This window comes from Chinchilla lanigera, unplaced genomic scaffold (genome assembly GCF_000276665.1).
Source record: "Chinchilla lanigera isolate Chin_1 unplaced genomic scaffold, ChiLan1.0 scaffold00007, whole genome shotgun sequence".
NCBI lineage: Eukaryota > Metazoa > Chordata > Mammalia > Rodentia > Chinchillidae > Chinchilla > Chinchilla lanigera.
Window position 1 is genome coordinate 2,221,241 of NW_004955408.1, and position 27,917 is coordinate 2,249,157.

A 27,917-nucleotide genomic window follows, 5' to 3' on the forward strand; every position below is an offset into this window, starting at 1 on the left:
TACCTGGGTTGTGGGAAAAGAGAAGGGAAAGAAGGAGAAATTTTGTATGTATGTATATACAGGTTAGTTAACATAGCTGTTCTACTGTCTTCTATTTCTTTGCTGAAAGAAACTGTGAGTCCTTGATTGATCAATATTGCATGTCTCTATCTGTTTTCATGAGAAACCACTTTGAAGATATCACTATGTAATACAAGAAGAATTGTTCATTTCCTACCACTTTGTAACTCTGTATTGTCTGTATTGTTCTTTTGCTATTTGGTAAAACGTTGAATGTCTGTTAATGTTTTCCTCCTTTTATTTTTAAAATAAAATGAAATAAGTAAATTCACCCAGGTCATTTAAGGGAAACCCCAAAGATATCCAAGGAGGGAGTTCCTATTTTAAGTGCAAGAAGTCTGGACACTGGGCACACAACCGCACTAAGCCTCTGCCTGGGCTCTGCTGCAAGTGTGAGTCCGCCCATGTGCCTGACCCATGACACTGCAGCGCTGGCTGTCCCTGCTGTCAGAGAGGGCTAAGCCAGCCCAATCCCTCATTTCCTGTTCTGGAGAGCCCCAAAGGAACCTACCGTGTCCCTCTCCAGGGACATCACCATGTCCTGTGAGGAGCCCTGGGTAACCCTGGAGGTCATGGGGAATCCAATTCAGTTAGTTCATTCAGCTTGACTTCCCTCTCTAGAAACCCCTCCTTTAGATCTGTAGCCACCGCTGGGGTTGTGGGAACCCTTCGTTGATTTTTTCACTCTTCCTCTGATATGTCATTTTGAAGGCTAAATGTTTAACCATATTCCACAGTGTCCTACTCCCTTGCCAGGAAGAGATTTACTGGCAAATCGGGACAATTCTCAAATTCAGGCAAAGGCCAAAATGGATTTCACCTGTTGGAACTATGCCTGGCCTCCCTGACCTAGTTAGCCAACAGGTGGATCCTGCTGCATGGTATGATGAGATTCTTGATTTAAGAAAATTCTTTTGTACATACCAGACTTGAACTAAAGGCTGGGACAGGAAGTCTGCTCAGTTGTGTACTTTTCAAAAAGTGTAGGTGGAGGGCCTGCTGGATGGCATCGTGTTCGCAGCTATAGGTGTGCTAACAAAGGAAGGTGAAAAACTAGTTAGCACAGAAACTGGAGGTCCTGTCTCCCCGTGAGGTCAGAGCAGTTCCTGAGACCAAAGCGTATGTGTGGTTAACAGGTCATGTTCTTAGACACCCCCAAAGTTATATACACTTGCACTATGCCTAAGACCCAGAAGTTAGCCATTCTTGTGTTTTTAAAAGAAAATAAAAAACAATACAAAACCCATTAGAAATGATACAGAGTTTCACTAAATAAGATGATAGGAATTCAACAATGGTTGTTATATTGCATATTGTTGTCTTCAAATTAGTTGTTCAGATTACCAGATATAAGCATGCAAAATTTGTCAAGAAATTAAAAGGAAAAAAAAATAAAAATTTTAGCTTTAACAGGTCCTTTCAACAGATCAGTAGAAATCAGCAGTACAATTGTCCCAGCTATCCTGTGTGTATACATATATTTTTCTCCTTCTTTCTTTTTTTTTTTTTTTCTGTTTTCCTCATTCCAGTTCTTCCTTTCCTTTGAGCAGTTCCTTTCCATTTCGCAGTATCTATTGTACCTTTCAGATTTTATTTACTCTTTCAGGTTCTTACAGTATGGAGACAATGTGATGTTTACATATGTGGGTCTGATTTATTTCACTTATGAGTATGGAGTCTAGTTGCATCCATTTACCTATAAAAACCTTCAGTTTATCTTTTTGATAGCTGAGTGACACTCCATTGTATAAAAATGCTACATTTTTTATCCATATTTTTTATCCATTCCCCAGTTGATGGGCATTTGTGTTGCTTCTTGTTTGGGTTATTGCAATATAGCTATGACAAATTGTGCTGCTATAAACACTGATGCACATATATCACTGTGGTATAACGTTTTCTATTCTTTGGAAAAATACCTAGAAGGAGAATAGCTGGGTTGAATGGGACCTTTAATCCTAGTTTTTTGAGGAATCTCTACATTGATTTCCATAGTGGTTCCACCAGTCTACATTCCCACCAACAGTGGAGAAGTGTTCCTTTCCCCTACAACCCCTCCAGCATTTGTCACTGGTTGACTTCTTGATGATAGCCATTCTCTCTGGGGTGAGATGGAATTTCATTGTTGTTTTAATTTGTATATCTCAGATGACCAACGATGTTGAACATTTTGTCATATATTTATTTGCCATTTATATTTCTTCATCTGAGAAGTGCATATTCATCTCAGATGCTCATTTTTGGATTGAGTCTTTGAATTTGGGGTGCCTGTTTTTTCAATTCTTTATGTGTTCTAGACAGAAGTCCTTTGTCTGAGGGACAGTTAGCTAAACTTTTTTCCCACTCTGCAGCTTTTCTTTTCACTTTGCTGGTGATTTTTTTGATGTTCAGAAACTTTTTAATAAGTTGAGATCCCAGTAGTTGGCTCTTTGAAGTACTTCCTGTGCAGTTTGGGTTTTGTTCATGAAGTCTGCTCCTACACCTATGTCTTCAAGATTCCTACCTATTTTCTCTTCCAGTAGATTTTGTGTTTGCATTTTAATATTTAGATCTTTGATACATTTTGACCTTAGTTAACAAATGGTGATAGACCTGGGTCTAGTTTTAGTCTTTGACATGTGGAAAGCCAGATTTTCCAGTGCCATTTTTTTTTTTTTTTTTTGGTTTTTCTCCGGTACCGGGAACCGAACTCATGACCTTGCGCTTGCCAGGCAGGCGCTTTGCTGCTGAGCTATATCTCCAGCCCCTCCAGTGCCATTTATTAAAAAGTCTATCTTTCTTCCAGTGTGGCTGTGCACCCTTGGTTGTGTCGGCATCTTCTACTCTGTTCCATTGATCCTCAGGTCTGTTTTTTGCCAACAGCATGTTGATTTTATCACAGTAGCTTTGTGTTTTAATTTGAAATCAGGGATTGTGATGCCTCCAGCTCTTCTTTTGTTGCCCAGGGTTGCTTTTGCTCCTCCAGGTCTCTTCTGATTCCAGATAAATTTTAGGAATGTTTTCTCTACATCTGTGAGGTATGCTAATGGTATTTTAATTGAGATTGCATTGAATCTGTATAACAGTTTTGGGATTATGGTCATTTTTACAATGTTGTTTCTTCCTATCCACCAGCAAGGAATATCTTTCCATGTTCTGAAATCCTCTTTACATTCTTGTCAGAGTACCATAATTTTCACTGTATAGATCTTTTGCTTCTTTTGTTAGATTGATTGCTAAGTATTTCATTTTTGGGGGATGCTATTGTGAAAGGTGTGCTTTTCCTAATTTCTCTCTCAGTGCGTTTGTTGTTTGTGTATAGGAATGCTATTAATTTCTGAGTGTTAACTTTGTGTCCAGCTCCGCTACTGAATTTGGTTTGTTATATTTACATGTCTTTATGTGGAGTTTTTGGGATCTAGCCATTCTTGTGAACAACTAATCTCTTAGACCTATGCAAGTGGGCAAGACATCAATACCTGTCCTGACAAGACCCTGCAAATATGTGTTTCACTGATGAAAGTAGCTTTGTCCATTGGGCATGGTGGCACACATCTGTAATCCCAGACCAGGAGGGTGAGGCAGAAGAATTGCTGTGAGTTGGAGACCAGCATGAGCACAGTGAGTTCAAGGGCAGTCTGAGTTATATAGTGAGACCCTGTCTCAAAAAAAGCAGCTTTGTCCAAGAAGGACATTGAAAGGATGGTTAGCAGGTGTCACTTCATGACAGGTCACAGAAGAAAAACCCTTTTCCCTCAGGGACCTCTGCTCAAAACGTGGAGCTCATAGTTCTTACTCAGGCATTTGTATTAGAAATAGAAAAGGAAGGTGTATATGTCCAGAAATGCCAACTATGCCTTTCCGGTGCTACAAGCCCATGCAGCAATCTGGAAAGAAGGAGCTTGCTGACTAATAAACAATCATCTATAAAGCACAGCAGGAGATCCTCCAACTCCTAGAGGCGGTCCCTGTTCTCAAGCAGGTCTCAGTCACGCACTGTAAGGGACTTCATAGAAGCATGTCTGAAGTCTGTTTGGGAAATCAAAAGGCTGATGGGGAGGCAAGAAGGGTGGTTCCAGAGCCCCTCAGGACCCCAGCCTCATTCCTGGATCTTGAGGAGCCATTGTGGTCCTTCCTCAAGACATGCAGTGATGAGCCGTAAAAATCCTACGTGGGAAGTGGCCACTCGAATTTTGCAGGACTAGGGAGATCTGAAGCTCTGCTTCAGAAACTGAGACTCCAGTACTGCTCTGGATGCAGATAAGTAGAGTCACTAATGACCCTCACTCAGCACAGATGGACAGAGCCCATTTTTAATCTGATGCAGGATGTGGGTCACCTTGCTAAGGCTCTGTTTCTCTGGCTCTTGATAATTTACCTAACCTCCCCTTGGCCTTACTTTCTCTTGCCCAACAAGCATGAAAATCTGACCTGCTCCTCATAGTTGCATTCTACATCCACAACATAATAGTAAAGTTCGCTAATTCTTTTCCCGTTGTCTTCTGACAGGTGTTTTCCTTCAACCTAGCCAGTGAGTACCAATACCACACGGTACTTGGAGAACATATATTCCCCAGTGCAGAGGCTCTACAGCTCCTTTCAGCTGGAAGAAGAAGCTCTAGAGACCAGAGAGCTGCACTCCATCAGCACCCCATAAAGAATTATTGGGCCAGGTGGCTCTCAGGGAAATGAGCCAGGAGATTAGGGCCTAGCAAAGCTGGCTGGGGAAGTAGGTGTGACCTCTTAATTGTAAAATCCCAGGACACATGCCTGGGACAGTTCCCAAAGCCCTACTCATGGACTTCTTGTTAGAACTCAAGCAGGATTTTTATAGGTTGCCCTAGACCTGACCTTAGCTTGCAGAGTGGTGATACAAAAGCACGTTTACCATTGAGTTTTGGTCATTGTGTTCTCTCTTGCATGGATGGCACATGAGCCCCTGAGCATTTAAGCAAACCTAAAAGCAGCTTTATATATCTTTGCTCCTTAGTTCAAAATTTTTGGCCCATTTTGCTCCCAGTTAAATATGGCTTTTTCCCAGTGAAAGACTTACTCTTATTTCTTGTGGAATGCTTCTCTTCCCTCCTTTCTCCAGGTAGCCCAGTTTTCATCCTGTGGAGGCCTGCTCCATCCCCCACACTTTCTACTCTAGGTAGATGTCTTGGTTACTTTTCTTTTGTTGCTGGGACAAAATACCCAATGACTAAATTAAGGAAGGAAAGGTTTATTTAGTTCATAGATTCAGACCATACTCAGCTGGCTCCAAGGCAGGGTGGCACATGGCAGAGGGCAACAGTTCCTGGTGGCAGAAGAGAGCAAAAGCAGCAAGAGCAAAAAGGGCAGGGAACAAGCCTCTTTTTCTTCCTTATATTGTGTGCCAGCTATCCACCCAGACCCATACCATCTGGGTGCTCTCCACTTGCACAGGCTCAGGATATAGAACTGCTGAGTCACTTAGCCAAGCCCCCAGACTCCTCAAGTTGGCACATGTATCAACCACAACAATAGAATTACTTGTTCAGGCTAAAAATTTCTACTCCAAGGATTATATGTCTCTGTTCAGGAGCCAGTTATCTTCTTCCTCACCGCCCGCCCCCCCCCCATCTGCCTGTCTGCCTGTTAATTTAGTTATCAAAAGAAGGGATGGGAGTGCTCAAGAAGGGCAGAACCACTCAAGGACTTCTCCAGGTAAGGTATTAAGTTAATTCATCCAGGAGTGAGATTCCTGAAGGTATTGTCTTTATCTAGTTGAGATCAGATGCAGGTGTCCTTGGCTGTGATCTTGTCTTACCCTTTGAGGCTTTCTGGCTTCATCAGCCATTATAGGCCTTAGTAGGGATTAGTGACTCACAGAAGTTCACTTATTATGAGTCCACCACCCATCTCCAGGCAAAGAGCCCAGGCCTTGGAGAGACTCACAAGTAAATATGGAAAGTCCATTGGTTAATTTAAGTCCTGCCCAGGGTGGCTTCATAGTAGTCTCCATCATCCCAGGCCTTCCATAATTGAGGTAGGAACCCATATCTCTAGTATTCTGCATACACCTAAAATCAGCACCATGTGGAAGATGCCAAGGTCTGCTGCCCCCTGGAGCAGTAGGCAGGCTTTTGCTCTCTCTTGGCTGTAGGTGTTGTGTGCCCGGATCACTGGGCACTCTAACTCTGATTCTGAGGAACAAATTCTCTATGCCCCTGGCATTCTGGAACCTGGTGAGGTTGCCACTATTTCCTTCTGGAACACGATACTCTGTGACTTTCTCTTCAAAGCAAAGTCTTTCACTTTTGCAGTTTTGAGGCTGCAAAGGGTGGAGACTTATTGGTTCTTTTGATGCCCTCAGGCCGTCTTTTATATTCTCCTGTTCCTTCTCAGTAATAGAGATCTCCTCAACTCTTATCCTGTAGTCTGCAGCTTTACTGGAGCTTCCTTCCTGGACAAACTCACATTTTAAATCATCCTGCTGGGCTCTGGGCTCTTGATTCACAACATAAATGTGGGTAAAAGCCCCCAACAGTAGCCATGCCACAGCCTCAACATTCAACTGCCTTGAAATTTCTTCTGCCAGCTTAATTAGCCTGCTGACCTTAATTGCAGTCTCAGGTAAAGTCTCTGGACAGGAGCAAAATGCAGAAAAACTTTCTGCCAAGCCATAACATACATCATCTGGAGTCCAGCACCCAAAGCTCTCCTTCTCCCAGCAGAAACCTCCCCAGCCTGGTCTTTTTTTTAAATCTTTTTGAGACAGGGTCTCGCTGTGCAGTTCAGGCTGGCCTTGAGCTCACTTTGTAGCCCAGGCTGGTCTCGAACTCACAACGATCCTCTTGCCTCAGCCTCCCAAGTGCTTGGATTACAGACGTGGGCCACCACACCCAGCTTCCCAGCCTGGTCTTTACCAGCAGGATTTCCATCAATCAGCCTTCTTGTCTTCTGAGCTCTGACCAGAATCTCCCAAACAGAACAGCCAAAGACGTTTGAGCTCTAGTCTCTCAGGCGAATTCTCTGAACCTATCCAATCTCTTCCCAGAAGCCATTTGCAAAGGCTCTTGAACCACATGGTCATGTAAAGTAACAGCAAGGACCCCACCTCTCTGGTACCAAGTTCTGTCTTGGTTACTTTTCTCTTGCTGCTGAGACAAAATGCCTGACACCCAGAATTAAGGAAGGAAAGGGTTATTTAGCTCACAGCTTGTGGAGGTTTCAGTCCATAATCAGCTGGCTCCATGGCAGGGTGGCTCATGGCAGAGGGGCAACAGTTCAAGGTGACAGAAGAAAGCAAAAGGGGAAAGAGTAAATCTCTTTTCTTCCCTTATATGCAGGCTACCACCTCCTAGGGCAGGGTAGCAGTCACACCATCTCCATGCCCTCCTCTTGCTCAGGATGAGGATGTTTACAAAGTCAGGATGCTGGCCCTCTGCTGAGTCACTTAGTTAAACTTTTAAACTTCTAAAATTAACACAGTGTACTAACCATTACAACATGCTATGTACACATTTATTCAAAACACATATTTGAAGTCTTATTGTGTGTCCAGCAATTTTAATAGTTAAATTGTCACAGAGAGGGGTCCTGAGTTTGAAGGAGCCAGAACTCATTCAATGTCTGCTCCTCTTAGAATAAAATCCGAGTTTGCTGTTCTTTCTTTTCTAAAGAAAAATCACATCTGGGTACACTGCTGCCTGGCTTGGCTGGCTTAGGGAAGCCTAAGCTGCCTTTGTAGTGCCCAGAGCCATGAGAGCAGTGGGGCTAAGGCTGTCGTGGCTGCCTCAGTTTCCCTATTTTCTGTCGGTCTCCACAGAGCCTACAGAGGTACGGAAAAGATCTTCTTTCTTAAGGAGAGCTTTTGCATCGCTTGCCACAGTGTCAAGGAAATAATTTTGCAAATAAAAGTACTTTCCAAAGTATAGGCCAGTGGCAAAGGGCCCTCCAGTGACTGCTAAGACCTTCTCAAGAATCTGGTGCTTCTCCTCAAAGGATTCGCCACCCTCAGCCAACAGCAGGTGGGGAGATTGAAGGTTTGCCTTGAGGTTCTCCAGGGACACGTGCAAATCCTCTGCCAACTGTTCTAGTGATTTTTCATCCAGCCCAAAGGAAGATCTGTACAGGGCCAAGGTCTCCTTCATCTTCTTTATTTCACTATCTCTGAAGAGGCCAATTAAGGGGATGGTTGCGAATAGTCCGGCCTTCAGGGCCTCCAGCCAGATCTTCTGCTTCAGGGAATCTCTCTTCTGATCAATGGCGGCTTCTGTAAGGGCGGGCAGGCTCAGCATGAAGATGTGACGCTTGTGAGCAGGCAGGTCCTTCAGAAGCGTGGTCTCCAGCACAGGGAAGTCGTAGTCAGACACATCAAGGCTGGAGACTAAGAAGACTTGAGCATCAGTCACTTTAGCTTTCTCCAACTCTGTTTCACATTCTTTTCGGAGTTTTCCCAGGACTTGTTCCTCATTGAAGTTTCTTGGTTTAGTTTTTTTTTTCATTGTCCACATCATTATCAATTTTTGTTCGCACAAAATAAAAGTTCTTCTTCATTTTGGCGATGGCTTTGGCCAATTCTGCATCATTGTGTTTGAAGCGGGTGGCAGAGACGATTAGGAAAAAGTCATACTCAGCAAACTTTACTTCCTTCAGATATTTTTCGGGAGGGAAATTGGTGGTCCCAATGCCGGGCAGGTCCCATATTGACACATTGGGAAACTTCGGGTGCTTGTACTCAGTTCTCTCCATGGTGGTCTCCACTGCCCCAGTGGCAGCCGAACCTTCCTCCTCATGCCCCATGCCCCGCAGGGCGTTGATCAGAGTGGACTTTCCGGATCCACTCTCCCCGGTCACGGCAATGCTCAGGGGAGTGTTCTCGATGTCTTTCAGTGCAGAGTTAACTATAGAAAGTGCTTGTGGAACATTCCCCTTCCCCAGATAGTGCTTGATCCTCTGTACTTTTTCCTCGGAGAGGATTCTACTTTCCAACTTGAAATTTTGTAAGTACTGGTTGATGCTGGAGGCCAAGTTAGCACTCTCTGTGTTAGTGTCTGTGGAGAATCCTTGATCCATGGCTGTGAGCAGTCGAGGACTCTAGAAGAAGAACACAGGCAAGGTCCAGGTTAGCACAGCAGGGAAGGTCGCGATTTCCTGTCAGGATCCGCCAGCACCCCAGTGTAGGTCTTACATTACAAATGGGAAAATTTCTCATGGGGGCCACCAGGAGTCCTGTCTTGGTGCAGAGTCATCTTTTCTCCAGCCCCTTTCTTTTCCTTGGACTTCCCTGCCCCTTTAGAACACTCTTCATTAATTTCAGTGTCTGATTTTCCATTGAAACACACATGCCCCTTCCACCTTGCTCAGATTGCTTTGGCTATTTTTGTGTTAGGAAAATAATCTTTGAATATGGCTGCCCATCTCCAAGGCCACAGTAGAACTATGACCAAAACACTTCACGCCCATAGTGTGACCCAACACCTGGCTTCATCCTACACAGCTGCAATCATCAGGGGAACGCTCATGCAACGCTCATGAAAGAATAGGCAGAGAGAGCAGTGCACCAGAATGGAGTGCAGAAATGGACATCCATAAATGTGCTCCACTGATCTTAGTCTAAGGCGTGATGGCAATACAAGGAAGTACAGATATTCTTTTCATAGGGACTGCCTGAACGACCAGACAGCCACGTGTACACCCTTCACAGAAAGTGAGATGCGGTATAGACTTAAATATAGTATGAAAGGAGAACACAAAGATGAAATCATACGACCTCGGGTATGGAGATGAGTTTTAGGCACAACAGAAATCCATCCATGAAAGATATAATTGGTAATGTGGACTTGGTTAAAATTTTAAAAATTATGAAAGACAGTATCAAAAGAATAGAAGGATCAACCCACTGACTGGTAAAAAGGTATTTGCAAAGGAGCTGCGTACAGTTGCCTGTGGCTGTAAAGCTTTCACAGGGTGTTCCAGGTGTAGCGGGGAGGCTGAGGCAGAAAGATTTCAAGTAGAAGCTCAGTGTAGAAATCTCAACAAGGCCCCTCTCAATAACATTAAAAGGGCTGGGTAGGTAGCTCAATGCAAGGTCTCTGGTTTTTGTGTCTAAATTACAAATACTCATCTGATAAAGGACTATAGCACAAAACACACAAAGATCTTTAACACTGAGAAACAAGAAAACAAACAACATGAATAAAAACCAGACTGAGGATGTTAGCAGACACCTCACCAGAATAGAGGTACATATAACAATATGCTCCGCTCCATATGCTATGAGAGAAATACAAATGAGAATAACGATGAGAAATCACTACACAGCAGTAGGAGCAGCACCAGTCTGAACACTGGCCACAACAAATGCTGGCCAGGATGTCGGACAGCAGGATGGTTCTCCATCCCAGGTAGCAATTTGTTGGGGACCACTGCAAAGTGGCTATGAGCTTGATTTAATATTAACCAATTGGCTTTCCATGTTTACTTGTGAGTTGTCTGAAGCTTAGGCACCTTGTCTGAAGATAGGCAGTGGACTTATAGTAAGTAAACCTCTGTGAGTCCCTGGTCACCACTGAGGTCTATAAAGCTGTAACACCTCAAAAGACAAGATAAGGCTACAGCTGAGGACGTTTGGCTCCAACCCCAATTAAGCTACAAGGAGACTGCAGCTGCAGGCTCCACGCTCCTACTATAAATACTAACCTAAACATAAGGTAGTTCTCCAGATTGACATAATTTACTACTTTGGAAAATTCTCCTAAGGTCCTGTGAGATTCCTGCATTTTCTTGAGTATCCTCCTCCTTTGTTTGAAAACCAAATAAATATGGGCTCCCCAGAGAAGGCTTTGGCTAAACTCAGACAATATCAAAGCTGTAAGTGAGTTAGTCCCTCCTGGAGCCCTAAAATCATTTCCATTATCTCATTTATTTAAGCCTTTGCTGTCCACTCGCTTGGGAGATTGCGGGCCTGATCAGCCTGCAATAACTAAGAGTTACTTAACCTGATATTCGATAGGAATTAAAAATAGTAATCCTCTTTGGAAGACAGTTTGGCAGTTTTTAAAGAAAAGAAATGTACTTAGCATTGAGGGCCTGGATATATACACAAAGTAGTTGAGAGCTTTGTTCACACAAAAACTTGTCTATTGATGTTTCTTGAAGCTTTTTTCAGAATGCCAAACCTTGAAAGCAATAAGGCTGCTATACAGTAGGTAAATGGCATAATAAGTTGTGGTCCCCCTGGAAAATGTAACAGTATTGAGTGATAAAAAGGAAGGAGCCATTACATCATGAAAAGACTTGAAGAAAAGAAAAGCTCAAATGCACTTCAGTAAATGTAGAAGTCAAGAGACTACACAGTATATGATACCATTTCATGAGACTGAGAAAAGGCAAAGTGATGGAAAAAACTTGAAATATCCATGGTTTTCAGGGGTTAAGGGTGATGAAAGGCACAGCAGAGCCCAGTCCTCAGCAGACTTCAGACTTGTGCAATAAAGGGGCCAAGAGCCAGGCAGGAAGAGAGGCCACTGGGGACTGAGCAGGGCAGAGAGAGTCCTCAGGAGAAGACCAGGGCTGAGCACAGGCTGCAGGGGGTGGGGGGCAGGAGAAGTTCTGTGAAGAGAGGCAGGCCGAGGAGGTCCCTCTGTCCCCTTCCCTCATGGCAGCAGTGGATGTACCTGGTTCTGGAGTCCTCAGTACCTCCCCCTCTTTGACAACAGAAGACTTCCTCTTGCAGTCCAGGCACAAGAAGGAACCATAATCCCAGGACTAAATATCATGAATGATGAGGAAGACCTCTACCTTGAACCACACTGGGAGAAATTTAGATGTTTCCTACATAGCAAAACACAAGAAACCTCAAGTCAAGGTTGATGTCCAGGCAGAAGACAACCGATGCAGTGCGCTCCGCCTGCAAACGTGGGTGTGCACACCCTCCACAGGCCTCCTAGAAGTCACCTACTGCAGCACGGGAGGACTGGAGATAGAACAGTTCAAGAAATGACTTCTCTGAGCAGGTACACAAGGTCTGGTTTGTCATCATGACCAGGGTGCAAGTGTTTTTTCATGGAAAGGAGAATGTCACCAAGTATATGTGGAATCCATGAGCCACTGAGGGGCATGGTGTTGGTGCCTCTGACTTTGCTGCAAGAATTTTCCATCATATAAATGAGAGAGGAGGGGCTGGGAATTTACTTCAGGGGCACAATGCCTGCCTGGCAAGTGCAAGGTTGTGAGTTCAATTCCTGGTACCGGAAAAAAAATATGAGAGAGGAAAGCTTGGTGATGTGGCAGCTGAAGGGGCATCTCCTTGCTGTGTAGAAAGCAGCCCCCTTGGAGCTCCTCTGGGAAGCAATGTGTGGTAAAATATAGAATCAGTAAGCCTGAGAGTTGGACAGCCACAGCCACCAGGACCTCAGTGACATCAGTGCTTCTGACTGCCCTGTAGGAGATTTCTTCATAAATGGCTGGGGGAAACCTTCATGTCTGTCAGCTGCAACCCATTTCTGTGGAGAAGACAGTCCATCCCACAGCACCTCTAGGAAACAGAGCTGTGTGAAACGCAGAATCAGAAAGCCAGAGAGCTGCGGAGGGATTTCCAGCCAGGGCCTCAGTGAGGACCCGATTTGTGAGACCTCAGCCTCAGTGCATCATCCTGTGCATTTGCAGAGGCTGTCAGGCGGGGACACAGCAGGGGCGTGGGCACGTCTGCTGAGACGGGTGCTGAGGACCTGAGCAGATAAGGAGAGTGGGGACCGAAAGACAGGAACTGGACAGCACAGATGTGGACACCTGATTCTAGGTCCTGAGCCACAGAGCACATGCGTGCTGTACAATCTCATACATTCTCTCATGATTTAAGTGAATTTTTCTTAAATGATACCTTCTGCAGAATGATTAGGAAGTAGCAATTGGGACAGAGCATTTTCCAAGATGCCTGTCCCTTTGCACTAGAGCCATTTGGAGTGCGCTCACAGAATGTGAGTAGAAGAGAAAGTAGAAGCAGCGTGAGAAGAAACCACGGACTGAACCTTAGGTATACAGCTGCCCGTAAATCTTCATCGCATCCCCGTTGGTCTGCAAGACCATTGTAAAGGTTCTCACATTCAAATGGAGGATCAGGGGGCTGGGGATTTAGCTCTGTGGCACAGCGCCTGCCTGGCAAGCGCAAGGTCATGAGTTCGATCCCCGGTACCGGGGGGGGGGGGGGGGGGGAAACAATGGAGGATCAAGGACACTGACCAGCTGTGAGCCAACCATGATCTAATCCTTAGCAAACCACGGTCAGGGCTGGGATCCAAGGTGAATCCTCCTCTAAGGGCGGAGCTCTTTGGGAGGAGGCAAAGCCCAAAGCCCGCATTCAGTGGGGAGGGGTGCACACAGGGTCAGAACACGGTGCATCTGGTTCGATGGCAGCCCTGTGCTCTGCTTGAGAGCTTAGATACGAGGCTGGGGATGTGGGATGTCAGAAGTTCTCAGTGGAGGGCCCTGTGCACTGACCCTGCTGTCTTTCAGAGGATCCTTCAGCAGTGCCAGGGGAAAGTTTGTCTGTGACTGATGCCTCAAAATGTCCAGATGTCTAAGTTGTCTGAGTGGTTTACAGCTGTCCATGCACCAGCCCCTCCTCAGCTTGTAAACCCTCACACCTGAAATCTAGCACCTAGTTTCTTTCACCTTCAGACTGACTGATCTACCTATTCTTACACATCTATTAATCCCAAAATATTTTGTTACTCACCAGTTTCTTAGAGAAAACAGATTTCTGGAGTCAGAGTTGCTCTCCTAAGGTTCCACTACAAGAGCTGAAAGGCCAGGCACAGGAAATACCTTCTGCCACACCTGTCTTTCCTGGGCAGTGCAGGTCAGGGCTCAGGTGGCCAACAGGAAAACTGTGCTCACCTTCAGCATGAGCGACTGAACTGTGTGTGAGGAGCTCTGAGGACTGAAATCATCTCAGGCTTCTGCTCTCCTCACACAGAAATGTGGCCAAAGGTGGGGAAGGGAGGAGCCCCAAGGGTAGGGCGTGGAAAGTCCAGGTACAGGAAAGTGAAACTGAAGCTCTGGAAGCTTCTCTTCCCAGAAACACAGCCCTTGCTGGGAAGTGAAGGTGGGAAGCACCGTTTCCTCTGTGTGATTTTGGGGTGATTGGGGAGGGGAGGGGACAGTAGCCTAGGACAGGGTTTCCCAGTGACTGAAAAGAAGTCGCTCTGAGCAGACTCAAGACTTCAGGTGAGACCAGATCTGCACCAGCATGCCCAGAACTCGAGCTGACTCCTGGGCCAATTCCACTCAGCTGATAAGCAGCAGGTCTGGTCCATGGCTTTGATTCCAGGCACAGAGTTTCAGAAAGTTTTGTAACTTCCAGAATTATGGATGTCTTTTTACTCATTGTGGACTTCTAGCCAGTCTTGAGACTAGGTAAGAAGGCAAAGTAAACAAGGGGCTCAAGTCCAATCATTCACTAGAATAACTCACTGAGATCTGGAAAGCGCTGTCCTTCCCACCATGGTGTGTGTATAAAGGGCTCACCCTGGGCAGGGTCTGGGGGAGCAAGGTGCTCTCACAGCCTTTCCCATGGGTGCAGCCACCCAACCTCCCAGCATAGGGCACATTCCTCAGCCTGACAGCTCCAGGGAGCCTTGGTGTCCCACAAGTACAATTTTTTAAATCTTGATTTCCTTGTGTCCTTTGTACCTTGTTTGCACTTCTATCTTACTCCTGGTGATGTGGCAGCATGATTGTAATTGTTTACACCTGTGGAGCAAGGCCATTTGGAGGTTGTAAAAGCAGCTGAGTGACGTAAAGGAACTTTTTAAATGAGAGACTGGAGTGGCGAGGTGTCTTAGTTACCTTTTCTCATTGCTGAGACAAAATACCTGATACTCAAAGTGAAAGGAGGAAAGGTTTATTTAGCTCATATCTTGTAATGGTTTCAGCCCATAATTGGCTGGTTTCAAGTTGGGGTGCCATAGCAGAGGGGCATCCCAGAGGAGAAAGAGTTCATGTTGGGCAGAAGGTAGCAAAGCAAGCAAGGGGCAAGAAATAAGAGATGACCCTTTTTCTGTCATTTGCATATTTCATGGTACCCTGAACTACGCCAAACCAATCATGCATCCTCAATACAACCATCACACTCTCCAGATCCAGCCACATCCAAAAGGCTGTATTCATGACTGCCTGAGGCTTTGGGGGAACTCTTAGACACAAGCCATAACATTCTGCCCCTGCCCCCTGAAAGACTCATGCACATACCCTTATGCAAAGGGCATTTAGTCCATCTGCAAGAATTGCCAGTGTCCTAACAGTTTCAGCATTGCTGAAAAGTCCAAGTAAAAAATCTCAGATTGAAGGCAAACTCTTAGCTGCGAGCCCCAGTACAAATGAAAAGAAAGGCAAACACTTCCAACATTCAGTGGCAGAAGACAAACATTTCCGCTCCAAAAGGTGCAAGGAGTGGGAGAGAATGGGAACAAAGCAAATCCCGACTCCAGCAGGGCAATCATGAATTCCTTTAGTTTCATGTCCAACACTGTATGCAATCTGTGGTAAGATGTGACCTCCAGGGGCCTTGGGTGACCCTGCCCCAGTAGCATTGCTGGTGGTTGTGGCTCCCAGAGCTTCTCTATTGGACTGGCTCTGTTCCCTGCTTACAGTTTTCCTCAAAAAATCCGTGTTCCTGGGTTCTCCAAACTTCTAGTGTCCACTGCACCTTTGTCTTCAAAACTTCACACACACTCACACTCACACTCAACTCACAGGTTCACACACTGTTCTCTCAGGGGAACACTGCCTGGCTTCCCAGGCCTTCTTTTGAAGCCTTCCTGACCCCACAGTAATTGCATTCTGCATGCACTTAAAACCAGCACCACGTGTGATGCCAACGTCTGCTGCCAGCTGGAGCAGTAGCCATGGTTCTTTCTCTCTTGGCTATAGGAGTCAAATGCCTGGATTGCTGAGCACTCTGCACCCAAGACCTAGGAACAAATCCTCTAGGCTGTTGGCATTCTGAAACATGGTGCTCTGGGGGCTCTCTTCTCAAAGCAAATTCTTTTACCTTTGCAATCCTGAGGCTGCAAGGCTGGACTCCTGCTATCTCTTGTGATGTCCTTAGGCCATCATTTCCGTTGTCTTCTTCCTTCTCAGCAGCCTTGTCCTCTGCTCTACCTAGGCTTTCCTGGGGCTTTCTTTCTGACCAAACTCAGAACATTTTAAATCCTTCTGCTGGGATCTTTTCTCTGGATTTTCAACATAGATCTGGCTAAAGCCCTCAACAGTAGCCATACCACCACCTCAACATTAAACTGCCTTGAAATTTCTTCTGCAGATTAATTAGTCTGGTGTGCTTAATCTCAGTCTCGGGCAAAGTTGCTGGACATGAGCAAAATGCAGACAAGCTTTCTGCCAAAGCATAGCACACATGTTCTGGAGTCCAGCATCCAGTGCAGTTCTTCTTGCCATCAGAAACCTCTTGAGCCTAGTTTTTATTGGCAGCATTACTATTAGCCTTCTGGCTTTCTGCACTCTGTCCAGAATCTCCGAGCAAGTTCAGCCTTAGGCATTCCAGAGCTGTTCTTTTGGCTAGCGTTTCCAAACCTTTTCACATCTTCCCACAAGCCAGTTCCAAAGGCTCCTGAGCCACCTGGTCAGGTACAGTCTCAGCAATGACCTCACTTCTCTGATTTGTTGTCACCTGCTTGTTTTGTTATTCTTCCAACCATGAACTGCTTCTCCACTGTGGTGCCCCTCTGCCACACTGCTCTACCTTGGAGCCAGCTGATTATGGACTAAAACCTCTATGAACTGTGAGCTAAATACTCCTTTCCTCCTTTAACTTTGGGTGTTGGGGTTTTGTGTCAGCAGTGAGAAAAACTAACTAAGACAGGTGGTGTAGGGATTATGTAAAAAAATTAATGGTGAGCTGGGCACGGTGGTGTACACCTGCAATCCCAGCACTTGAGAGGCAGCAGCTGGAAGTCTGCCATGAGTTCACGGCCCAGACTGGGCTACACAGTGAGTTCAAGACCTGCCTGAACTACACGGTGAGACCCTGTCTCCAAAAACTGAAAACAAAATAAATTAAAGAATTAATGGTGAATACAGTTTTATAACACTTTGCATTATATATTTGTCCCTTTCCCTATGTGTTATTTCCTAATCCAAGACTCTCCAAAGGGTTCAAGAACAGGCTTTACGTGAGGCCCAATCCCAGTGTGGTGAGAGTTGGGAGAACAGGTAGTGAGGCAGGGAGGGCCTAGGGGCACTGAGGGTGATATGTTACACAGCTGTCACTGAGACAGGAGATGAGGGCATGGCAAAACTCACTGGGGAAGCAGGTGTGACCTTTTAATTACACAGTCTCAGGACACATGTGCAGAACAGCTCCCAAAGCCCTGCAGATGGACTTCTTGTGAAAACTCAGGCAGGGTTTTGATAGGATGGCTTAGTCCTGACCTCAGCGCCAGGAGTGGGTGACCCAAAAAGACAGTCACCATTGAGTTTTTGCCATGCGTTCTCTCTTGCATGGATGGCCTTCCCTCATGCTGTAGGGTGTGCTCCTTTTCCTAGTTTTACTTGGGCCAAACTTACTCTATAGAGCCTGTTTCTTTTCCCATCTCTAACCACCTGACAGTTTATCCTGGGTATCATTCTGGTGGCATGCTTGTTTATGTATCAACTACCTGAGTGCTGCTTGGGCAGGTGTCATTTCAACCAGCGAATTCTTATACTGAATAAATTTGTTAAAATTGTCATATTTATATTTCCTGTTGTATTATTTTATAAAAAGTAGTGGAAAAATCACAATTTTTGATCATCCTGTATTTAACTATTTGTACTGGTAAATGCTTAATAAAACTTTGCTACCATTTGTGCTTGTCTTGACCAATTCTTTGCTCAGGACAGAAAGAACCTAGAGACCACCTCCAGAAGGAGACTCCAGCACCTCAAACCTCAGTAATATATTTGGCAAGCCAGCCAGGAGCAGCAGGTAAGGCCCTACTGGCATTTCTTCTTTTTTTGTTTTTCTCTAAAATGCTGGTTCTTTTTCATCATCCGGTAAGTGGGCCCCTAGGCCTACTTAAGCTTTACCTCCACTTTACTTCTCTTTTGGATGCTTAGTAAAGGACAGCCAGAGAGCCTGTTATTAACCCAGTTGCAGAATGGATCTTCTGGTACTATGTGTGCAATTCCTTTTTGACCTGGTGTTTCTAATCTCTGTGATACCTTGCTCAGCTTTCCCGCTCTTCTGCGTAAAAATAGCCAGCTCTTGGTGACTTGGTAGCCTGCCTGGGTAGCTGCCTACTTCAGTTTACATCTTTTGAGGTCCCTAGATGTCTGTTTCTTTCTCAGGATGGTATTTTAGTTGGGTCACTGCCTTGTCTTGTTGTGTAGCTGGATGCTGTTTTTGTCAACAACCACCATGTTTCTTCTAATAAGATGCAAGCAATTTAGACACATATATATCTGACAGCCTGAGCAAAAGAAAAGAGTAGTAAAAGTTAAGTGATTATGAGTCATCCTTAGGATGTCTAAAGGTTTTTTTTTTTTTTTTTCTTAAAAAAATTTTTTTTCTTAAAAAAATCTATTGCCTCTTCTCAACTGTCTACACCCTGCTTAAGTAGAGCCATGAAGTGGTTCAACATGTCTGAAGGAGTCTCAGTGGTGAGGGGCTCACAAGAATTTTGAAGGCCCAGGAAGGGCCACAAGCCATCAAGTGGCTCAACACTCCTCTCCCTAAGAAGGTTGTGGGCCCCATATGGGGACAAAATGCCCTCAGTAGGGCTTTCTTCTAGACACCAGTGTCATCCTCACTTTGGACTAAAATGTTTTTAAGAGATATTTTGTTGGCTCGCGCTGGGTCTCCTTCTGCATGGGACACCACCTTCGGGCCTGAGACCTAGTTGTCTCTCCACAGGCCCCTAGAGGAGCCATGAGAAGCTTCATGCACCACACCCTGCAGATTTCACTGACTGCTCTTTGATCATTTGGAAACATTTGACCCTGCAATACAAACTAGGAAGTGGAAAATGATGAGCATGGGAGCGCAGCTAAAATGATGAGAGTATTTTTCCACTAAGCTGTTTCTGCTTGAAACATATAAGGTGGCGTGAGCTCCCTTATGTTCAAGCTTTTGTGACCTTTTGTCTCAGGAAAAGCCCAGAAGTAATGGTGTTTAGAGGGGTCCCTGAGGAAGACAGAGATATCTCAGATGATACTGTCCCTGGATTTCTGTGCATCTCTCAGGGGTGTATGGGTCCCTCCCACCTGTTGAACTAAGGAACTTGCCACGGTACCTCGGACACTGTGACTCACTTGCCGGACATGGCCTTTTTGGTGCTCAACAATTGGGATCTGGAGGAGGGGTAAAAGAGAAAAGCTAGAATTACACCTGTTGCAATTGGCAATTATGGAAACCCATGCTGAGGGTGTCAGTCTAACCTACCTGGCCATATGACACATAGATGCAAAGGAGAGACAAGGAGAGAAAGTTCAGTAGTTAAGGAGCCCTGGGATGTCCCCGTGTTCACTGTGGAACAAAAGGCCTTGTTTTCAAAAGCTCATGGCTTTTATTGGTATCAGTCAAGGAGGTGGGTGGGGGTCGTGGCACAGTGCCTAGAGAAAAGGAACTCTGGTGCTGTGGGCTGTAATGTGAAACAGAACACCAGGCAGAGAGGGCTATCTGTGCATTTAGCAATGCACAGTTAGCTTTGATGTGTGCAAGGCTGGCACCTTTACTGCCAGGAAGGTATAATCCTTTCTGAGTGCCCTCACCTCCGCTGAGATGTTATCTCATGTCTTAGCCCTGGATCTCACAGGCTCCTGCTTGAACCTCCCTTCAGAGCATCAGCACAGAGGCTATTCTTACCTGTGTGTTGCTTCTTTGCTATTTTTTTTTTTCTTTTTTTTTTTGGTTTTTCTCCGGTACCGGGAATAGAACTCACGACCTTGCGCTTGCCAGGCAGGCGCTTTGCCGCTGAGCTAAATCCCCAGCCCCGCTTCTTTGCTATTGATGAGACCATGGGTGGCTCAGCCAGACTTGATCGCATTCTTTTAGCCAATTAAGAAAATATCTGTTATCTCCTGAATAGGATTGAAGGAGAGGTCAGTGAGAAGTCTTAGCAAAGGCTTTGTTGCTCGGAGAGCTGCAGCGGTAGTCTCCCTCAGGCAATGCTTAAATTCACCCAGGTCATTAAGGGAAAACCCAAAGATAACCAAGGAGGGATTCCTATTTTAAGTGCAAGAGGTCTGGACACTGGGCACGCAGGTACACTAAGCCTCTGCCTGGGCTCTGCTGCAAGTGTGAGGCCACCTATGTGCCTGACCCATGACACTGCAGGGTTGGTTGTCCTTGCTCCAAGAGACGGCTATGCCAGGCCAAACCCTCATGTCCTGTTCTGCAGAGCCCCAAAGGAACCTACCGTGCCCCTTTCCATGGACATCACCATGTCCTGTGAGGAGCCCTGGGTAACGCTGGAGGTCATGGGTGAGCCGATTCAGTTAGTTCATTCAGCTTGACTTCCTTCTCTAGAAACTCCTCCTTTAGATCTATAGCCCCTGCTGGGCTTGTGGGGACCCATAGCTGGCGATTTTTCACTCCTGCTCTGGTGTGTCATTTTGAAGGCTAAATATTTCACCATATTCCACAGTGTCCTACTCCCTTGCCAGGAAGATTTACTGGCAAATTGGGACAATTCTCAAATTCAGGCAAAGGCCAAAATGGATTTCACCTGTTGGGACTATGCCAGGCCTCCCTGACCTAGTCAGCCAACAGGAGGATCCTGTGGCATAGCATGATGAGATCCTTGATTTAAGAAAATTCTTCTTTTCTACATACCAGAAAAGAGAGAAATTGCTTTGGGTGTCTTGACCCAAAGGCTGGGACAGGAAGTCTGCCCAGTGGCGTATCTTTAAAAAGTGAGGTGGAGGAGCTCCCGGATGGCCATCCTGTTCGCAGCTGTAGTTATGCTAACAGAGAAGGTGAAAAACTAATGTTAGCACAGAAACTAGAATTCCTAACTCCCCATTAGGTCAGAGCAATTCTTGAGACCAAAGGTTGTGTGTGGTTGACAGGTCATCCTCTTAGATGCCCCAAAGTTACAAAAACATGCACTATTCTTAACTCTTTCTCTCTCATGCCAATAGACCCAGAAGTTAGCCCTTCTTTTTATTTTTATTTTAAGGGGAATAAAAATAATAAAAAACCCATTAGAAATGATACAGAATTTCACTAAATAAGATGATAGGATTTGAACAATGGTTGTTATACTGTATACTGTTGTCTTCAAATTATTTGTTCAGATTACCAGATATAAGCATGCAAAATTGGTCAAAAAATTAAAAAGAAAAAAAAAAACCTTTAGCTTTAACTGTTCCTTTCAATGGGCCAGGAGCAACCAGCAGTACAATGATCCCAGCTATCCTGTGTATGTACATATACTTTTTTCCCTTCCTTCTTCTTTTTCTTTCCTCCTTTCCCTCATCCCAGTTTTTCCTTCCCTTTGAGCAGTTTCTTTATCCTCACAGTATCTATTGTGTCTTTCAAATTTTATTTACTCTTTCAGGTTCTTACACTAGGGAGACAATATGATGTTTATACACGTGGATCTGATTTATTTCACTTGTGGGTATGGTCTGTAGTTGCATCCATTTACTGATAAAAGCCTTCAATTTATCTTTTTTATAGCAAAGTAATACTCCACTGTATAAACATACTATACCTTTTTTATCTATTCCTCAGTGGATGGGCATTTTTTTTCTCATTTGGGTTGTTTCAGTGTGGTTGTGACAAATTGTGCTGCTATAAACATGGGTACACACATATTGCTGTAGTATGATGTTTTCTGTTCTTCTGGAAACATATCTAGAAGGGGAATAGCTGGGTTGGATGGGACTTCTAATTCTAGTTTTTTGAGGAATCTCCACATTGATTTCCATAGTGGTTGTACCAGTCTACATTCCCACCAACAGGGAGAAAGGCTACTTTCCCCCACAACCCTTCCGGCATTTGTTATTGGTTGACTTCTTGATGATGGCCATTTGTTCTTGGGTGATGTGGAAATTCAGTGTTGTTTTAATTTGCATTTCTCAGATGACCAGTGATGTTGAACATTTTGTCATATGTTTATTTGCCATTTCCATTTCTTCATCTGAGAAGTGCATATTCATCTCAGATGCCCATTTTTGGATTCAGTCTTTGAATTTGGGGGTCCTATTTTTTTTTCAATTCCTTATATGTACTAGATAGAAGTTCTGTGTTTGAGGGATAGTTGGCTAAAATTTTTTCCCACTCTGTGGCTTTACTTTTAAAATTTTTGGTGATTTTCTTGATGTGCAGAAACCCTTTAATAAGATGAGATCCCAGTTGTTTGATTCTTTGATGTATTTCCCATGCAGTTTGGGTTCTGTTCATGAACTCTCTACCTACATCTATGCCTTCAAGGCTTCTACCTACTTTCCTTGCAGCAGATTTAGTGTTTCTGTTTTACTATTTAGATCTTTGATCTGTTTTGACTTTCATTTACTACATGATGATAGATCTGGGTCTAGTTTCAGTCTTTCGGATATGGAAAGCCAGTTTTTCCAGCACCATTTATTAAAGAGGCTATCTTTCTTCCAGTGAACATGTTTGACCCCTTTATCATAGATAAGGTGACTGACTGTGTTTGTAGTTGCGTCTGCATCTTCTGATCTGTTGCAGTGATCCTCAGGTCTGTTTTTTGTCAGTAACATGGTGATTTTATCACAGTAGCTTTGTAGTATAATTTCAAGTCAGGGATTGTGATGCCTCCTGCCCTTCCATTGTTGCTCAGGATTACTTTTGCTATTCTAGGCCTCTTTTGGTTCCAAAGGAATTTTAGAAATGTTTTCTCTAGGTCTGTGAGGTATATTAATGGTATTTTAATTCAGATTGCATTGAATCTGTATAGGAATTGTGGGAGTAGGGCCATTTTCAGAGTGTTGTTTCTTCCTACCCACAAGCAAGGAATATCTTTATATTTTCTGTAATCCTCTTTAAATTCTTTTCAGAGTACCACAGTTTTCACTATATAGAGCTTTTACTTCCTTTGTTAGATTGATTCTGAAGTATTTTGTTGGAGACTACTACAGTGTGGCTCTGAGCAGGATTTAGTATTAACCAATTGGCTTTCCACGTTTACTTGTGAGTTGTTTGAAGCTTAGGCACATTTCTGCCACCACAGTTAACTACAAGGAGACTGCAGCTGCAGGCTCCACACTCCTACAATAAATACCAACCTAAAGACAAGGTATTTCTCCTGATTGACATAATTTACTACTTGGGAAAATTCTCCCAAGGTCCTGCGAGATTCCCACATTTCCTTGAGTATCCTCCTGTGTTTGAAAACCAAATAAATATGGGCTGCCAAGAGAAGTCTTTGGCTAAACTCAGAGATTATTGTAGATGTAAGAGAGTTAGTTCCTCTTGGATCCCTGAAATCATTTCTGTTGTCTCATTTATTTAAGCCTTCACTGTCCACTACTTGGGAGATTGCACACCTGATCAGCCCACAATAACTAAGGGTTATTTAAACCGATAGTATTTCATTTTTTGTGGTTTCCCCAATTTCTCTCTCTGTGTTTGTTGTTTGTGTACAGGAATGCTATTGATTTTTTCAGTGTTGACTTTGTACCTAGCTACACTACTGAATTTGGTTTATTAAATCTGCAATTCTTTACGTGGAGTTTTTTGTAGTTAGCCATTCTTGTGAACAAGTAATCTGTTAGACCTATGCAAGCAGGCAGGGCATCAGTGACCTGCCCCCGAAAAGATCCTGCAGAGGTCTGTTTCACTGATGAAACTAGATTTGTCCAATGGGCCTGGTGGCACACTCCTGTCATCCCAGCACTGGGAGGGTGAGGCAGAAGAGCTGCTGTGAGTTGGAGGCCATCGTGAGCAAAGTGAGTTCAAGAGGAGTCTGAGCTATATAGTGAGACCCTGTCTCAAAATAGGGAGCTTTGTCCAAGAAGGACATTGAAAGGATGGTTAGCAGGTGTCACTTCACAATAGGTCACAGAAGCAAAATCCTTTTCCCTCAAGGACCTCAGCTCAAAATGTGGAGCTCATAGTTCTTACTCAGGCATTTATATTAGAAAAAGAAAAGAAGGTGTATATGTCCAGAAATGCCAACTATGCCTTTCCGGTGCTACAAGCCCATGCATCAATCTGGAAAGAAGGAGCTTGCTGACTAATAAGCAATCATCTATAAAGCACAGCAGGAGATCCTCCAACTCCTACCAGTGATCCCTGTTCTCAAGCAGGTCTCAGTCATGCACTGTAAGGGATTCCATAGAAGCATGTCTGAAGTCTGTTTGGGAAATCAAAAGGCTGATGAGGAGGCAAGAAAGGTGGTCCCAGAGCCCCTCAAGACCCCAGCCTTATTCCCCATTCTTGAGGAGCCATTGTGGTCCTTCCTCCAGGCATGAGATGAGAAGCTGTAAAAATCCTACATGGGAAGTGGTCCCTCGACTTTACAGCACTAAGAAGAAAGCTATTCCTGAGAACCTGTAGAAGATCTGAAGCTCTGCTTCAGAAAGTGAGACTCCAGTATTGCTCTGGATGCAGAGAAGTAGAGTCACTAATGACCCTAATGCACCACAGCTGAGCTGGGCACCTGTATTGCAGCTCCCAATTTCAATCCGACCCAGGATGTGGGTAATCTTGCTACGGCTCTGGCTCTCTGGCTCTTGATAATTTACCGAACCTCCCTCTTTAACTTACTTTCTCCTGCACAAGAAGCATGAAAATGTGACCTGCTCCTCATAGTTGCATTCTACATCCACAACATGATAGTAAAGTTCACTAATTCTTTTCCCGTTGTCTTCTGACAGGTGTTTTGCTTCAACCTAGCCAGTGAGTACCAATACCACACTGGTATTGGCTCTCACTGGCTAGGTTGAAGGAAAATATAGTTGGAGAACAGTATGTAGGGTCTACAGCCCCTTTCACCTGGAAGAGGAAGCTCTAGAGACCAGAGAGCTGCACTCCATCAGAACCCCATAAAGAATTATTAGAGTTGGGGGCTCTGAGGGGGAAATGAGACAGGCGATTAGGGCCTAGTGAACCTGACTGGGGAAGTAGGTGTGACCTCTCACTTATAAAATCCCAGGACACATGCACAGGACAGTTCCCAATGCCCTACTCATGGACTTCTTGTTAGAACTCAAGCAAGATTTTGATAGGTTGCCCTAGACCTGACCTTAGCTTGAGGAGTGGGTGGTACAAAAGTACATTTACCATTGAGCTTTTCTCGTGTTCTCTCTTGCCTGGATGGCCAGCCCGTAGCATGTAGTGCATACTCCTTTTCCTACTTTTACTTGGCCCAGAGTCACTATGCAGAGCCTGTTTCTTTTTGTTACCTTTAATAAAACCTTGCTGCCATTTGTGCCTGTCTTGTCCCATTCTTTGCTCAGGAGAGATAGAACCTAGAGACCATCCAGAAGGAGACTCCAGCACTTGAAAACCCTGTAATATGGAATCAGTATGAGCCCCGAAAGGACAAACCCCCAACTCCGCAAGTGCACCTTAATCCTTGAGGTGCACTTTCAGTGTGTCTCTGTGGAGAAGCCTCCATGCTCTGGAGAAATGCCAGGAGTGTGAAGGGAGCCTGCTGTTTGCTATGAAGTTGTCAAGCAGCTCTTCAAGCAGCTCCTGCTCTTTTGCTTCAGAGTGACCGTAACACAGGAGCAACAGACAAGCCCTGCTGTGAACTCTGCCCCAACTGAGAAAACATCACCTTGCCCGCAGCCAGTGTGCCCGGTGTGGCCCACGCTGCACTTAGGTGTCCCTGTTGCCCGGCGTGTCACCTGCCCTGCCATTGTGTGGAGGAGAGTTTCAGGGGGAGAGAGAGCCCCAGGGCCCAGAGCTCACAGTCCCACACTATTGTCCATGCTCCACTCTGAAGGTGCTACTGAGCCTTGACCTATGGTACCTGACCCAGCCAGACCAAAATTTCCAAAGACAGTGAGACAGAAATGCTGAGCTGAGAAGCAGGGATGTGATGTGCAAACCTCCCTGAATTTCCCTGAGCCTGTTCCCTGTCCTTCATGATCAATGGTAGGCAGCAGCTGCTCCTGTCTCCTGCCTGTGGCTGGACTCTGCAGGCAGCTGCTTCTTTATTTATCAATTGGAGTCCTGCCCAATTGTTTCTCCTCACCCTATTTTTGTTTAATTATCTTAATAAAATTTTGATAACACATGAAAATGGAATCTCAATACTTGACACATTAAATTTGAACAATGAGAGATTCTCAAGTCATAATACATAAATGACAATAAGCATCACATTTATAAAGTCAATTTTGACATCATTTTGACCAACTGGCAATCTTGGTGGAAACATATTCTTAATTTTAGATGACATTTATCTATAAGCCAAATTAAATTATAGACAAATGCTTCAAAAATTCAAAAATACAGAAAGAAGAAAAATTTCTTGAGCTCAGATAAAACAGCTGTTTACAGATTAGACAGAGAAACAAAGACACACACACAAGATAATTTGCTTATAAAGTCAGAGTGCACTCAAATCTATTTTGGCCAAATTACAATAATTTTTTAAGTTTGTAATTATAACAAGACTACTCAGAACTTTTTTAAAAATAGGTCAATTAGTAGAGATCTCTTATAAGAAGAATTTGAACAACACTTTGAGAGTTTTCAGCATCTGAATTTCAAAAGACAAATGAGAAACAATTTCACTGTGATCATTTTGCTGAATTCCAACTGTGAAGTGAGCAGGGGTGCCAATGATTTCTCCTTTTGCTGTTGTTTGTTCCTCTAAAGTCTGTAAGTTTCTACATAGAGCCATATGGGATGTTCTTTTGAAAGGCTCCTGCTCCTGCCTAAGTTTCTCTGCTGGGTGATCTTTTGTTTCCTCTATATCCGAGTCAGAGGCTTTTGACTGTAAGCTCTGCAGCAGACTTACAACTGAGTGAACTAGATTTCCAGTGAAAATGTCTCAGGAGAAATGAGTTTTCCTGTACTATGTGCCTCTTAAAGACTTTTTCCAGCTCTTTTCCAATTGTCAATATCTACAGGACCTATCTGAGGAAACCATGAATTATATGTGATTACCTTTTATAACATTTTTGTTAGGTCTTTACTTGGCACATGAGCCCCTGACTGTTTAAGCAAACATTGCAGCTTTATGTATCTTTACCCTTTGGTTGAAAATTTTTGGCCATGTTACTCCTGAGTAAAAATGGTTTGTTCACAGCAGGAAGACTTACCCATATTCCTTGTGGAATGTTCCTATTCCCTCCTTGCTACAGGTATCCCTGGACCAGTTTTCATCCTGAGAAAGCCTGCTCTGTCTCCCACACTTTCCACTCTAGGTAGATGTCTTGGTTACTTTTCTCTTGTTGCCTGGACAAAATACCCCATACCCAAAACTAAGGAAGGAAATGTTTATTTTTCTCACAGTTTGTGGAGGTTTCAGTCCACACTCAACTGGCTGTAAGGCAAGGTGGCACATGGGAGAGGGCAACAGTTCCTGGTGGCAGAAGACAACAAAAGCAGCAAGAGCAAAAAGGGCAGGGAACAAGCCCCCTTTTCCCTCCTTATATTGTATGCCAGCTATCCATCAAGACCCACACCATCTCGGTGCTCTCCTCTTGCACAGGCTCAGGATATAGAACCGCTGAGTCACTTAGCCAAGCCCCTAGACTCCTCAAATTGACACAATGTATCAACTACAACAGTAGACTTACTCCTTCGGGCTAAAAATTTCCAGTCCAAGGACTATATGTCTCTGTTCACGAGCCAGTTATCTTTTCTCCCCCACCCCCCTGTGGCCTGTATTAATTTAGTTATCAAAAGAAGGGATGGGAGTGCTCAAGAAGGGCAGAACCACTCAAGGACTTCTCCAGGTAAGGTATTAAGTTAATTCATCCAG

General features: G+C 44.5%; 1 protein-coding gene across 1 annotated transcript in view; it reads right to left on the minus strand.

Moving 5' to 3' along the window:
- Positions 1–27,917, minus strand: part of LOC102012740 (interferon-inducible GTPase 1-like) — a 78,088-nt gene that overhangs the window by 22,389 nt on the left and 27,782 nt on the right. Inside the window, exons 5-6 of the mRNA XM_013508115.1 lie at positions 7,847–7,924; positions 4,365–4,378 (exon numbers count right to left, since the gene is read on the minus strand). Of these exons, the coding sequence (XP_013363569.1) occupies positions 4,365–4,378; positions 7,847–7,924 (92 nt within the window). The remainder of the gene's footprint in view (positions 1–4,364; positions 4,379–7,846; positions 7,925–27,917) is intronic.